The sequence below is a fragment of the Mycteria americana genome, chromosome 1 (assembly GCF_035582795.1).
Source record: "Mycteria americana isolate JAX WOST 10 ecotype Jacksonville Zoo and Gardens chromosome 1, USCA_MyAme_1.0, whole genome shotgun sequence".
Taxonomy (NCBI): domain Eukaryota; kingdom Metazoa; phylum Chordata; class Aves; order Ciconiiformes; family Ciconiidae; genus Mycteria; species Mycteria americana.
Window position 1 is genome coordinate 69,311,569 of NC_134365.1, and position 15,667 is coordinate 69,327,235.

Sequence of the window (15,667 nt, forward strand, 5' to 3'; positions counted from 1 at the left end):
TTATATGGTCAGACATAAGTATAGTAAAAATAATAACCCTTGAGGAGCAGTACATACAAATTCATGAAGAACGTGCTCTTCCCAAGAATATTCCTCCAGGCGACAGCAGGAATCTCAGCCCCTTCCCTGGTGTGTGTGAGAAAATCAGATTTGGGTTTGATCCTGGTTACGCAAAAACTGCCAGCTCTGGGCAGTCAATGACTGGAGCTGTTACTGTGAAATGAAAACAAAAATGGGATGCAAGCATGTGTTATGACAGTTCCCCCTCTACCAGAATGGCGTCATGCCCTTGCGCTTGACCACCCCATTCCTTTGTTCCAGTTAATCCTGTGCGCCTTCTCAGAGCACACCATGTCCTACTGCCCGGGCCCCGTTTTTGCTTGCTCCTTGCTGCGCGTTGCGTTTGTTAAATGAGATCTGTCTCTTGTTAATTTGCTTCTCACAGGGAGCAGAGAGACTGCTTTCACCTACGCTGTCAGTGCTGCCGGGGTGGTGAACGCGATCAGCCGGGCTTGCCGTGAAGGAGAGCTCTCCAGCTGTGGCTGCAGCCGGACCGCCCGGCCCAAGGACTTGCCCCGAGACTGGCTGTGGGGTGGCTGCGGGGATAACGTGGAGTATGGATATCGTTTTGCCAAGGAGTTTGTGGATGCCAAGGAGAGGGAGAAGAACTACGTGAGAGGTTCAGAGGAGCAGGCTCGCATGCTGATGAACTTGCAGAACAACGAGGCTGGTCGCAGGGTAAGACAAATGCTGACCCTTTCCTTTCTCGGAGGCAGATTCAGAAGGCTTGAGATAGCTGGATACCAAATTACTTGGAGGTTTGATGAGGGATAGTCCAATGATGCCCCAGTAACGGTGTATGGTCTGCATTTTTGTGAATATTGCAGACAATATTGACAATATTGTAGTCCTGTTTTAATGGCAGGCTTCTGTTGCCAGCTAAAGCCAGTGAGGTTTTGGGTCTGTTGAGATACTGTATGGCACACGTGCAGACATGTAAGCCCTTTCCAAATAAACTAGGCCCACTTTCAAGGTTTATGTCTCAGAAACTGGCTTCCCAGAGCTGCTGAAGTGACAGGCTGGAGGTGAAAAGAAGAATCTGTTGGCATGTGGAGTTCTCTTCCACTGCCAACATTCAGATTTTGGGGAACATAAGGCCAGAAGCAAACACCGAATCAGGCTACCTGGCTATCTCTGAAACGTATGCCTTGCTCAGTTACTTGGTATTAAGCAAAATAAATAATTTGCATCTAGGTGACAGACATTTTCTGAGAAGATACACAGTTTTCATCTGGAGACCCCTAGGGATGGAGCATCCATCACTTCCCTTTGTAGTATGCTACCATCATTAATCACCCTGTTTCAACACTGTGCCTCATTATCATTTGAATTTATCTGGCATCAGCTTCCGATCAGTTCTTTTTCTGACTGTTACAGCTACATCCAAAAGCCTCTTAGTAATCAGAATTTCCTCTGCACAGAAGTGTTTATCTACTGTAATTTATTCACCACTCTTTCTTAACAAACTAGATTGAGCACTGAAGGCTCTCTCTGATGTTCTCATCAGCTGTAAAATAATTTTCACGTCACTTCAGTCTACCCTTTCCAGTTTCCCCATATCCTTTAAGAAACTGGATACCAAAACGACATGCTGGGTTCTGGTATTGGTCTCACTGATGCTGTAAACATAGGTGAAGTTGCCCCCTTCGTATGCGTCCAGTGTATGCACATTTGCTTTTTACACAATTCCTCTGTCTGTGATTAATAGCCTGGAAGGTGTAGCACCTTTCATATGCAGTACAACTGTGTAATCCTGCCTCTTTCCAAATGTAGGACAGGAATACTTACTTGAACATTTGTGCCTTTTCCACAAGGTGTTTAACATTTTTATCATTCTTCCCTAGTAGTAAGCTTTTCTAAGGTTAATTTTATTTCTAATGCATATTAAAAAATCCTATTAAGTGTACTTAGCCTTGCTCTTTTGCACATTCTTAACTAATATCCTTAGTTGCCTTATCAATTTTCTGCCCTTTCTTACTTCTAATTGTTACTGAATTATCTTTCCCATTCCCATGTATGTCTTGTCTTTTCTGCATGTAATTTCAGCTTCATTTTGCCACCAAAGAAGATTGGCTCTGTTTTTTTGATTGTGAAATCAATGTGTCAGGTTGAAGCATTGCAAATACTCCATGCTTCTTTTGCAAAATCAGATTGGGGTAAATTTGCAGTAGGTGGAAAACTGTGGACTTCAAAGCTGTAGAATTCAGTGGGTTTTGGGTTGGGGTTGGTTGTTTTTTTTTTGGCTTGGAAGGGCAGAGGGTCTGCATTTGCTTAGAAATGGGGGGGGGCATTCCTCCACAGAGTAGAAGCTTGAAAGTGACATTCTTCTCTGCATTACTTACTTTGAACACCTTACGTGTCTGGAGTCATGAACTTGGATTACTACAAATAAATACCCTGCTTAAAATAGGGAGTGAATATGTTATGAGACTTTTTAACAGCCAGTCTTATTGCCTTGAGGGATCCAGGGACAGAATATGGCCAATAGTTTGAGGCGCCAGTTGAACTGTAGTAACATCTGTATTAGAAGATCAAGTCAGAAGATACTTGCTCCACAGGATGGGTAAAACACTACCCTGTCCTGTTATTCTTGTTACGTGGGCAAGAATCTCACTGAGCTGTGATTTCAGATGATGATACGGTTTTAGATGGAAGAAAGCTTTGTCCTGCTTTAAGGACAGAGCTAAAAACAGTTATGTCCTGCCTTTACTACAGTGCAGAAAATTGTTTAAATTGTGCTTGGAATGCTACAGTGCCCGTGCTTCTTTGGACTCCATAGACAAGCTCTCAGGGTGATTTCTGTGTCTCCAGTTAACACAGGACCTGGACAAAAGCTTTCCAAAGGGGCCAGCAAAAGACAATGTTATTTCAGGCTTGGTTTTTGTAGACTCTGTAGAACAGATGGCCATAGAAAATAACCTTAGTTTAAATGAACGCAAGTCCTTTTAGATTAAATTAAATGGAAGTATAAACCAGTGTGTAATTAAGCTTGTGGATTTCAAAGAACAAACTCTGATAAACTAAGGGAGCTGGTTAGTAAACTCAGCCGAGGAACTCGATGTGGAGGAGGCCTGGAACTTTTTCAAGGCAAAGATGCTAAAGCCATTACAATTCTGCATGCCAAGCAAGAGGAAAAAGCTTGTAGGAAGAATATCCAGACCTCACTGAATGAATAACTACCACAGAGAAGCTGTTAGGAATAGACCGAGAGCCTACTAAGAATGGAAAAAAAGAACTGATAGCAAATAAATAACGAAAAGCTCTGTCTTAGAGGTCAAGAAGTGTAAAGATGAAGTGAGAACAGTAGAAAATCACGCTGAGTCAGACCTTGCAAAGGGTACTAAAATAAACAGCGAAGGTTTTTTAAACTTTGCGAAGTGGAGGAGATTGGAAGAAAGGAGACTGCTAGTCAGTGAGGATGGGGCTAAGTCTAAAGACAGAGTAGTTTTGGTCCTCAAAGTAAGCGAGTGCTTTACCTGGGGCTTCAAGTTGGAATGGGGGGTGTTGGTCGTGGGGAGGGGTACCGTATGTGTGCTGAACAATGCAGATGTCTTTTTCTGTCCTCAACACTTCTGCCTAGGGGAGTAAGTGCTCGTAGTGTAGATTTCTAAATCCCCCTGGGACTGTGTGTTTCGGGGGAAGCCAGGCAGGGTGCCCTAGGGGCAGGCAAGGTCTATCGCAGTAGGCAATGGCCGATGGTGCTGGCACCCTGTGGGAGCAGGGAAGGCATGAGGAGGCAGCTGTCGTGTTCAGACAGGTAGAGGAAGAGGAGCTGAGCAGCAAGTACTGAAGTTCGGGGCCAGCAGACCTGAGAAGGGTGGGATGGTGCAGGGGGCTGCTGATGGAGGGGAGTTTGGGATTGGGTCGAATGATTCGGATGGGAGTCAAGTGGCAGCAAAGGGTTAGAAGAATGGAGGGCTCTGGAGTAAATGAGAGTGGGGCTTTGGGGTGGATTGAGTGGATGAGGGTTTGGGAGTAGTGAGGAATGGAGATGCTGGGATCAGGAAGGGAGATGAGTATGAAAGGATCTGGATGGAGATGAGACCTGGGGTGGCTCTGAGATGGTATTGCTACGGGTTCCAGGGTTGTCTGGTCAGGGTGGTATTTGGCCAGTACAGGGCAGCCTTTCCTCTTGGCTCTTAGAAATATATTAGCACGGGAGCAAAGGAGAAAGGCTGGAAATGGAAATTATCACAACCAAGGTGGAAGCAAAACTCAGGTAGCATAAAGCTCTCAAGTCACAGGGAGTGCCCACTTTCTTTCCTGGCACTCTGAAAGAGCTGGCACCTGGCAGCACAGGCAGTGTGACCTCAGCAGCCTTTACAGGAGGACCTGGGGGAAAGGATATCTCGGAGGAAGAGGCAAAATGGGAAGTAATTTGAGAAGAATTTCTCAAAGATTGATCACACAATCATTTAGAACATCACTGATTTCCTAAAAAGTAAAATAGATCTGATAGGTCTCGTTTATCTGAACTTCTATGAGACATTTAATGTATTTCCCACATGGGAAACACTTGGTTAAATTGGGAAAGATAAGGAAAAATGCAGCCGCTACGAGGTGGACAAGAAACTGGTTCAAGGAAAGATGTCAGTAAGTTGTGTGAAAAGACATGTCTGGATCTTGACAGAGCTTAATTAGCAGAGTTGTTCAAGGACTTGCCTCAAGACTGACACTTAGTATTTTTGTTTCTCAGCCTCAACACAAGAATTAGGAATAGGCTGATGAAATTCGCTGAGGATGCAAAGGTGGCAGGTATTATGAATACAGAGGAGAATCCGAATTTTGCACAGCAGCTAATGACATCCAATAAAACTACATTAAGACCATCATTTGAGGTCTTGTATGAAAAACATTTTAGTCATTAGGAAACGAGTAGAAAAGAATTGGGCGCAGCAGTCAGCTGCAGATGACTGCAGATGTAATGTGGCTCGGAAGGTGGTAAATATCCTATAACATACTAAGGAGAGTCTTTTCATAAAACATGAGGGAATACTAATGCCATTGTATTAAGGTCTCGTGAGGCCCCAAAATATTGTATGTTCTCATATTCCCAAGCAAAATGACCTCAGACTAGAAAAGGCTTGTTATGGTTGACCCAAGGGATAGGAATCTTTTCTTAAGAAAGGGGGCTAGAATAGCTTGCCATGTTTAGCCTAGCAAAGTGAAAGTTGAGAGAGGATATGACTGATGTCTGTGTTAGTGGGAGAAATAATAGGGGAGGAAAAGTACTTTTTAAGCAAAAGGCCAATTTGGCACAATAGCAAATGGGCATAAAGTGAACACATTTAGGCTGGAAATTAGAAAAAGATACTTTATCATTGGAATAGTGGTCAGAATAATGGTGGCTGAAAACCTAATTGCTTTTAAAAGGGCACTCTATACATTTAAGGAAAATATTATTTGAAGCGGTGCCTACAATAGCAAGAGATCATACTTAATAACCGAGGAGGTCCCGACTAGTCCTGCATTCCTAAATGTTAAGTTTTCACTTCTGAGATTTTGGTTTTGGAAGTAGGAAGGTGCATGTGTAACTCCATACTCCCGAAAGTTGGTGCTGAAAGAAAGGAGGCATGGCAGTGAGCATTGCTAAGTGGCCACCAGGTGCCATCCCACATACAGCCTTGCCCCGCTTTCCCAGCCAGTGATTCAATTGATGTCTTCTGATTTCTAGGCAGACTTTTGGCATGTCCCCTCACTCAGTTTCCTGTGGGTGAAAAGGAGAAAGAACCTTGAACCCTGAGGAGCTCTGGTGGCAGGAGAGAAGACCGTCTCCTTGTTCTCCGTGGTTCTCGGAAGGAGCTGAGAGGGACGGGAGGGGACCAGAGGTCTTTTATCTTTCAGGCAGTCCTGACCCCATCACCCCTTCGCTCCACGTTGGAGTCCTTGTGGTGGAGGCTTCTGGCTTTATTACCCTTGTTTGTTTGTCTTTGGCTGTTATCTCAATATGTCCTTTCCTTCCATCTGTCTTTTTCTTCCAATTGGTCTCCATTACCCTCTCTTATTTCCCCCCGTTCCTTATCTGTCGCCCTGTCTGGCGGACTGTGGCGGTCAGTCCTTCCGTGCTGTTTACCCAGTCGGCACATGGCAGGCCTCAGTCATCAGTCACTCGAGCCACTGCCAGAAGAGCCTGGAAGGGGGTCTGGCTAATTGACCACACAAGAATTCCCCATTAATTCTCTTCCCATCCCCATTCTTGCAAGAAAAGAATTGGAAGAGAACTTGGGCTTATGGGAAGGGGCTTTAAGCCTTTCCATTAGAGCCATTTTCAACCTGTTTAAGTGGCACAGCCATTGATCAGACCCTGCCCTCAGAACTGCATGTGGGGTCTGTTATTCCTTACCTTGACCTGAGCCCTATCAGAGAGGAATTCTCCAATTTCCTCTGCTTTCTCCCCATCCGGGCAGCAGAGGGGGAGAGCGGGAGAGCCATTTAGCAGCTGAAGCTATGGTTACCTGCGCGGGACGTTGACAGTGGGAGCGGCGGGGGGCTGAGCGGTGCCATGCTCACCTGTGATAACTGGTAGCATTCGCATTCCCCAGCACAGCTACTACCCACATGGGCCAGATGTTTTGAGCATCAGTTGCTTAAAGCCAAGTCGGAGTGAACTCAGTCCCATGACATTAACTGAGAGGGATCGAGTTGCAGTGTTTTTCTAAAGGAACAAAGCCCAGGATTAGGAAGAATCATAATACTTTATAAAAACACATGCAAGGGCAAGGGAGGCACGAGTGGCCTGGGATTTGACAGAACCGTAACCAAAAAGTGCTAACACAAGCTTATAACAAGCAGGCTGGCAACGCAGTGAGGATATAGTAAGTGTCTGGGGCTTGGGAAATTCAGCTGTAGCTCTGTCTGGTTATAGTACAGCAGGAATCCTTAAGTAACGGTGTGGTTGGTCCTCTGCAGTTGTAGTTTGATCCAAGACAAGTGCTTAACTCCCAGCCTGTAGCTGTTACATTGTGCCGTGAGGGATTGCCTCAGTAAATTGAGCTCTGAGGAGCAGAACTAAAGCTTCTCTGTTCTAAGGACTCACTCCATTGACTTTCTTGGGAGCTGGATTGGCCTCCATGTGATTTAGCCATTAAGCCAAATTTAATCTTCGCTAGCTGTCAAAAGCACTAGACGTTAGTTAGACCAGGAGCAACCAGTTGTTGTAGGAGAACTCTGAGCTCTCGCTGCTGGTCCAGAACGTAGTCGTAGGCAGAAGGTTTTGCTTGCACTACGCTCAATTGCCTTAATCACCTACTCCTTGGCAAGCGAATGCAGAGAGCTGGGAAGCTTTCTTCTGTGTCGGTGAGTGAGGCAGAAAAGAAACCTCAGTGTTTGGCTGCTTTCTTCGGCAGAAAACCTGGCTAGAAGACATATCGCCGCCTCCTTCAGAACATCCTAGTTTTTTCTCACGTTCCTTGATCTCCCCCACCAGATACGGCTGGTGGTCATTTTGCGGCTGGTGCCAAACAGCTCTGCGTGGCACGTGGGATCTGGCAGAGGCACTGCCCTGCGAACGTGCAGGGTGCAGGACGGTCGTGGGAGAGCAGATGTGAGCCTGACGGGGAGAGCGTGAAGGGCAAGGGCTGGGGGGGCAAGCTGCTGTAACACGGCGTAGCTCCGCTGGCGTGGGGATGCCAGCTCTTCGCTTTGCAAACTCTATCGGTGCCTGTGAGTGCTGACGGGATCTCGCATAATTTGCAGTTTTGTAGCCGTCTCTGAAATGAATGGAAAGAACAAACCCAACCTGCATTTCAGTTTATTTTCCTAGGTTTTGAGCTTTGTTATTCTAGAATATTTTTCAATAGTTCCCTCTCCTCCCAGCACTAGCAGAGCAAGTATGGGGTGTAAAGGAAAACGGTGGTTCCTCTCCTCCTCCCAGCACTAATGTGGTGGGAGGAGGAGGAGAGGAACCACCGTTTTCCTTTACACCCCATACTTGCTCTGCTGAGGGTTTAACACTCACTGGCCTGAATTTTCAAGACTATTTGCTAATTTTGATGCCGGGTTTTCAGGGCTCTGATGCATCTACAGCCCCCGCAGACTCCGGAAAACGTAGCTGAAAGTATCTCGGAAAAGAGCACACCGCAAGCTTGCGTTTGCTGTTTAAAATGTAGGCCCTTCTGCGTGGCGACAGTCCTGTTAGTGCAGGGAAATGTCTGGACACAAGATGGCGCAGGGCTGCAGTTAGGGCTTGCAACTCAGCCCTGCTCTTGAAGGAGGGCACCTGGGTACCAGAGGGCCCACCTTGAAGGTGGTGAGCCCACCAAGGAGGGCCCACCTCGAGCAGAGCTGAGCTGCTCTGCTCCAGGGTGGAGGTGTTGGTTCTTCTCGCCACCACGGCCACCCCTGCTTGCTGCTCTCTGGAAGGCGACATCTCCTCTGGGCGCTGCCCCTGAACGAGCTCCTCTCAGCAGGGACGGAGGGAAAGGGTGCGGGGCAGTGGATTTATTTCAGAAGGATGCAGATGTATCCCTACAATGATAGCGTCGGTTCCTGGTGCGGGTGGTAGGAAATGGGCAGGTTCCCAGGTGTTCCCTTTTGGCAGCTCTGAAGGGAAAAACATGCAATACCACGGTGGTCCATGAGACTGGGGGAATTTCCAGAGCCTACACAGACGGGACTCTTCCCCTTCTTCTTTCCCGCTCTTGACCCTGCTGTCAAGTCAGAAATGTGCCAGGGGAAAAGAAGGTGGGGTGGGGAAGTCATGTTTGGAGGCAATGTGACCAGAAATAGAAATATTTAGGGAACAAGAACACAGCAGTCGCAACAGGAGGAAGAGGAGACTTTTTGTCTCTTCTGAAGGGCGTAACAAGAGAAGTTGGGGGATAATCAAAGCAGTTAGTTAGGAAAACGTGATGAATTCATTGTAATTAAGCCAGCTGCCAGTGCAGCAGGAATAAATGCAGCTTTGCCTGATTGCGCTCCTTTTCCCGCAGGCCGTGTACAAGCTGGCGGACGTGGCCTGCAAGTGCCACGGTGTGTCGGGCTCCTGCAGCCTCAAGACCTGCTGGCTGCAGCTGGCTGACTTCCGCAAGGTGGGCGACCTGCTGAAGGAGAAGTACGACAGCGCCGCTGCCATGAGGATCAGCCGCAAGGGCAAGCTGGAGCTGGTGAACAACCGTTTCAACATGCCGACGCAAGAGGACCTGGTCTACGTCGACCCCAGCCCGGACTATTGCCTGCGCAACGAGACCACTGGCTCGCTGGGCACTCAGGGCCGACTGTGCAACAAGACCTCAGAGGGCATGGATGGGTGTGAGCTGATGTGCTGCGGACGGGGTTATGACCAGTTCAAGAGCGTCCAGGTGGAGCGTTGCCACTGCAAGTTCCATTGGTGCTGTTATGTCAAGTGTAAAAAGTGCACAGAGATCGTCGACCAGTACGTCTGTAAATGAAAAGAGCCACCAAAGCAACAAATCTATATTATATAAATCTATATAAATATATTTTATATTTGTATAAATAAACAGATGATGATAATAATTAAAGAAGCTTATTTAAGAGACACTTTGGTTTTGAAATTTCCCCCATCAGGCCGGCTGGTTTGCCATTCCTGCAGTTCTGCTGGGGAATTTGTCTTTGGCTGCATCTCCCCTTGGATGTTTCAGTCAGGGTGAAGAGGCTGAGGAGGTGAACTCCCTGCAAAGCGAACTCCCCCCTGCACACAAGCACGCGCTATTTCATTACAGAAACAGAGCCAGTGAGGAGAAGGGTGGCTTCTTTCTGCTCTCTCATCTCTAAATCTCAGCATTTTGCATAGTTATTGCACATCTGAAATTACAGCCAAACATGGGTGAGCCCTAGTTATCCAAGTTTCACACCCTGCCTGCCCACTAAACCCACTGGGGAATTTGGAACCAATTCTTGGTCCCTCTAAAGGGCTTTGTCACATTAGAGGGAAGGTTAGCCAAGGCTCCTCCACAAGAATATGCCTTAAAATCCAGAGTCCTGTAAACCATTCCTGGATGCTGCACAGACCACTATGTGGTGGAGGAAGGTTTGCAACCTGCTGTTGTGAGGAAGGAAGGTGTGACCTGTGGCTGACCAGTGCACAGCCTGGGAGTCCCCGTGAAGCCAGCACCTAGCTCTTCTGTACCGCCTGGGCAAAGGGGAAATCTGTCCAGCTCGGGCTATGTGGCCTTATTTTGTCAGTAGAAAGAAGCATTGCAGGCACGCACGTGCACATGACTGCGTAAGCACTCCTCGTACCGCTGCTGGTTTTCCTCTTTGAAGTGGATGCAGGTGGTCGCCTTGTTCAGCTCTCTTAAATCCTCCTCACCACCATCCCAGATGTATAGTTTCTCTTTAACATTAAACGCCCCTCAATGACATTTCTTTTCCTCTGTTGCTTGTGTATATATGTGTTTTTGTTTTATTCTTTTGGTGGGGTGTCTTTTAATTTGCTGTTCTGTATTTCAGAGTCCAGGAGCCATGCTCTTCCCCGGCATAAGCTAACCACAGATACGTTTGCTCCCAGAATGTGGGCGTATGTTCACCAATGGAAGTCTTTTCTGTGTTTTTCCTTGGTAATAAAAGAGTATAATAAAATTGTACTAGGGCAGAAGGCATTACCAAAGTCTGCTAATCAGTCTTACCACGTTGGAATTTTAGTAGAATCCAATTCATAAAGCAGGGAACAAATGCTGTTTCTAGCACAAGACATTTCCTGTGCCTCTCAGCATCTGCAGAGTTCATTTGCAGTCAGAACAATCAAGAGAAGCCAGTTCCCAAAATATAAGGGTTTGCTAATATACATCTCCTTTGTTACTGACATTCCAAGGGTGTGGTGTTTTTTTACTGTAAATTTTAAAATGCACAAAATATGCCAATAAGCAAAGAGCCAGTCATGAAGATTATTATTTTTATATTAAACCTCTGTTTCTTATAAAGCATTGCAGTTTTACAGATTCCACCATTTCAACCACCAGAGAAGAATTTATATGTACCTTTCATACTTCAAATATTTGAGGACTCCAGAAAAGCACAAGGAAGAAAAATTATGTTTAATAATTAGGAGCTGTTGTTTTTTTAAACCAATGTGTCCAGTTTTTATTTTATTTTTTTTAATCCAACAGGCAATATATTTGCTGGCATCCCAGAATACAGTTTCTTGGAATATAAACAGTGGCCTAGATTTATTTTATTATATAAAATCCAAAGCCAGTGGTATTGTAATTCAAAGTAACGGAAATAGTTTTCCATGCATGGAAAAAATGTGAGTGCAATGGCCTGATCCAACTCCCATTAAACTTCAGTGGGAGCTGGACTGAGCCCAAGATCAGATCAAATGTGTGAGCTATTCACTCCTGGGATACTGTATGTTTCTAGCCCAGTAATAAAACCTACTCTACCTTAGATACATCTAAAAAAGACCCTTCCTCCCACCACCCTCACCTCATGTTCTTGTCCATCCTTATTGCGTCAGTACTTAAAGGTGTTAGCTATTTGTATATGGCACCCTCAGGCATTGTTAATGTGTCTAATAATTCAAAATGATTTCATTTGGCCTTTCCAATAAAGACCACACATTTAAGGGAGTCACAACTCTCCTTGCAGTTTGGCACCACAATTAATTTTGTGGGTGTAAACAACTTTGGGAGCGGAAAAGTTGGCATTGTTAGGGCTACTATTCATCTGGGTGTCCCTGGATATGTCCTTCTTTTTCCACCTAAAATGTTGTCTGGATGGAAAAAGGATGATTTTTGGCCTTTTGTCCCAGCACTCTGGACCTCTGGCAGCCTGGTCGGAGCCAGCAGTTCCTATTGGACTGAGACCATATAGCGATACGAGAGAGGTGACCAACCACTGGATTTCCGCCCCCCCCCCCCCCCCTTTTTTTTTTTACAAGACCTAGGTTTCAGCCTTCTCGACTTTCTGGGAGTTCTGTATCCAAAAATTTGATCCCGTTAAACTCTAGCTTAAAACTTAATTTCTATGGCGCCCACACATAAAAGAACCTCCTTAGGGTGGTAGTGAGTATAAAATAAGAGCACAGCCGGTTTGGTTTGATGCAAAGCCAAAGAAAGTCAAACAGAAAGCTGTAGCCGAACTGCTGCTTTACCATGAAAATTAAAAAGTGGTGGATTTTAAGTTGTGCCTTGTTAGATGCACAAGGTGGTAGAGGGATGTGGGGGTGGGGAGCTAAGCTTGATTCTGCGCTCTGCCGATTATCTGCTTTGTAATCTTCAACAAGTTACTTAATTTCTTTGCATTTTAGCTTCCAGCCTCCTCCTGTATAAAATGAGGAACAGAATACCTCCTTTTTCTGTAAAGGTCTTTGAGAAATATGGCTGAAAAAACCGTAATTGAAGGCCTACCCTCTACGCTCATTAACTCTGGCAGGCAGACAGCTGTATCCCCATTGTGCAGGGACACGCTCAATTCAGGACAAAGAGGCTCAGCGGCACCTCGGAGGGTCAGATGCTTGGAGGTGGTTGCTTGGGGTGCTCAGCAGGAGCCTTGGAGAGTCTGTTGCAGTGAAGCCCTACTCCAGCACAACGCTGGAGGGAGGACGGTTCTACAAAAGAGAAGTGAACTCGGGGCTTGTTTATTTATGGGTATTGAATATCTGGTGGCAAGAGTGAGGCTTAGGGAGGTTAGCCTGGTTTCTGAATCAAATACCTGCCTGCTCAAATTCTGTTTGCACTTTCATATGGATAAGATATTCACACAATACGCTATTATATAGTGTGTGCTGGTAGCCGGCTGCCACATTCCAGCCCTGAAGTCGCTGCACTTCAAGGCTGATAGAAATGACCACCCATAAGTCATGTAAAACTAAAATATTTTGGAGTTAAAGGCACTATGCAAATACACAGTTATTGCAAGTCAGTGAACATCAGCTCCTAAACGGAGCAGAACAGGATGCAAATCTGTCATCATTTTCCAACGGCTAGTAATACCTAAGTTATAATGTGAATGAATGAGGCCTTAGTATGTTCTGCTGCAAGGTAAGCTAAGCAATAGCTGACCCTAGAACAAACAGAAACTTTCATTTTATATTGATTATAGTAAAAAGATAGTGGCAGGGTTGTGAGAAAATTTAAATGAACCTTTTAACACCACTGGACTCTAGGCCATTTGTATCGTTTGGAGGCTCCCATTCTTTGTCCCCAAGAAATCTGCGCCTACCGAGAGCTTAATGTAAGGGAGAGACTGCTACCTTTTGCAATTCAGGAAACAGCGAAGTAGAACCCAGACACGCTGCGTGAGTGCAACTCACACTTTCTATATGGACCCAAGTTTTGTAGCCCTGACAAAGCACAAATGAAGCAGATCTTGTTCAGTCATATAAAATCAAATGTGCAAGGGTCTCTTGATGCAGAGGCTCACTTGACGCTCTCCAGGGAGAAGCCTAGTAGGTTTAAATTACGCTGTGGGAGAAGTTCCTAATCACCTGTGGCTACAGAAATATAGACAGTATTTTCATCAGCTGACGCAAACACAGAACATCCCAAGGAGACCTTGGGAAATATCTTCCAGCGACTAAAGGGCATTTCTCAAGTGTCTGTCACAAGGTTTTCCAGAACCTACTGCTTATATGGTCATTCACGTTCATTTAGCTTTTGTTTAACTATATTTCAGGTTAAATAGTTTCTGGAAGATACACAATGAAATCAAGTTCACTGAATGGCAGGCTCTGAAGGAGCTGTCATATGACAGACAGTGAGCAGATATGAACGTAATATTGGATCCCCTTCTCCTCAAAGGCAGACTCTGGCTATGTCTAATCCATGGGACCAAGAAATGTGTCCCATCTCCTTGGTCCAGATGTGTATCCTGGCCATATCCTGACTCCCTGTCAGGGTAGTGCAGGCACCAATACCTGTGTGCAAAGGCTGATGGATGCAGAGACCGTCAAGCGGGGTAGCCTGTCCCAGCTCCAGCTCCAGCATAGATAGCTGGTGGCTTTGGGACTGGGCCACATCATGAGCATACCAGCTGTGAAGTCTAAATATAACCAGCCTCAAAGATAAGCAACACGGATTTCTGTGGCCAACAGGACACATACCAGAAAGGACAAAAAAATTCATGATCAACCACTGTAAATCCCCAAATAACAATAATAAAAACCCCAGTATAATACAATGATCACAGCATGCTTATGCCTTCACCCCATTGAAAATCTTCTCCTGCAGGGCCTGAAGCTGTTACTATACCCTCTTCTTTCTTAGCTCTGTTTAAATGACAGTTTAAATCTATTTTTTTGCATTAGGATACAAAAAGGCATGACTTACAGCATTTCCTCAAAGACAGAAGGAGAGAAAGGGGGAACAAACAGTAGGGTCAGGTGTTCTCCTTGCTCTGTGAGCAGGGATAAAATGCAGCAGCCATAAAATGGAGTAGTAAATACTGCCCTGTGATTCTCAAGTTGGACACCTGCCCTAAGGTGTCACAGTTACCTCTCCACGCTGCCTGCCCAAAGCAAGCTGGGTCTGATGGCCCCATGGTGCCAGCAACAGCTCCAGCTGTTTGGAACATGGTGGCTGCAGCAAGTGCCAGCCTTAGGCAGCGTGACAGAGTGTGCGGTGCAGGTCAGGCCCTCAGTGCTTTTGGAGGGGGAAGAAGACTTTGATAAGGAAGGAAATGTAAAGGGAAGGAGCAGGCACTGCTTTACTGAGGAGCAGGGAGATGATGATACCTCCCCCAGGCCCTTTCCCCATTAGCGCTGCCTGATGGTGCTTGTCACATGGTGGCAGCCATCCTGGAGAATTCAGAAGGGAGCCGCTCAAGTATGTTTGCCAGTAGAGATGAAGCAGTTTAAAGGCTTGCAGAAATAAGGCATATCCTGAAAAAAAAAAAAAAAAAAGGTTCAGGCTCTTCCTTTCCCTAGGGCAGTTTTATTCTGAATCATAATTTGTCTTTTGGCTCTTCCTAGAGTGCCATATAGTTGTGTCAGTCCTTCGCATGACTGCAAGAGCATGGTGATCACGCAGGATGGGCAGGATGAGGCATGGCCATGCAAGGACACATTACGATCCTGCCTTTCAGGGAGGGGAAAAAAAGAAGTGGGGTAGACCCAGTGTCACTTAATGACTGCCACAGTCACCGTGCTGGAGCTAATTGTAGCCCTGCCTTGTTCACAGCCCCAAGGAGCGGCACAAGTGCTCAGCCATTACCTTTCTTGGGCTGAGAAAACATCTAAACCAGGTTTTTAGAGTGGCAGCCCTCTGCAATTCACTGTGATGAGTCTGGTCAGTCTCAGTTTCATTTACCACAGGCAAATTCGTTCTCTCTTACTTGGGAACAACAACAGAGATGACTAATGACCTGCCAACTTTCACAAAGCACAGAGCTATGTATTTAGGACAAAAACATTCAGGGATGGAGTTAAGGCAATGAACATTTTATATTAATGCTACAATTTCTAGGAATTATCTATAAATGGCCAGGAAGTAACTCAGTTTTTTAAAATGTGTCTTTCTGAATGAACACTTTGCCCCATACAGCAGAGCACAGCTTTCCTTTTTGATTTCCAGGCTCTCGAACCAGAGTAAACCACCCTAATTCCTTGTATTTAATATTTAATGAAACAGTATTCCTATCTCAATTTCCCTCTTAATTGGCTGAGTACACGTTAAGTTATGGTGACAGGAAATGACAGACGAAAATG

At 45.7% G+C, this 15,667-nt stretch overlaps 1 protein-coding gene across 4 annotated transcripts in view; it reads left to right on the forward strand.

The window, feature by feature from the left end:
• The window catches only part of WNT5B (Wnt family member 5B), a 74,606-nt gene extending 64,221 nt beyond the window's left edge, over window positions 1-10,385 (forward strand). For all 4 annotated transcript variants that reach the window (XM_075504426.1, XM_075504405.1, XM_075504416.1 and 1 more), the window contains exons 4-5: window positions 446-738; window positions 8,991-10,385. In XM_075504426.1, coding sequence (XP_075360541.1) covers window positions 446-738; window positions 8,991-9,449 — 752 coding nt within the window. In that variant the 3' untranslated portion in view covers window positions 9,450-10,385. The remainder of the gene's footprint in view (window positions 1-445; window positions 739-8,990) is intronic.
• Window positions 10,386-15,667: the final 5,282 nt, after the last annotated feature.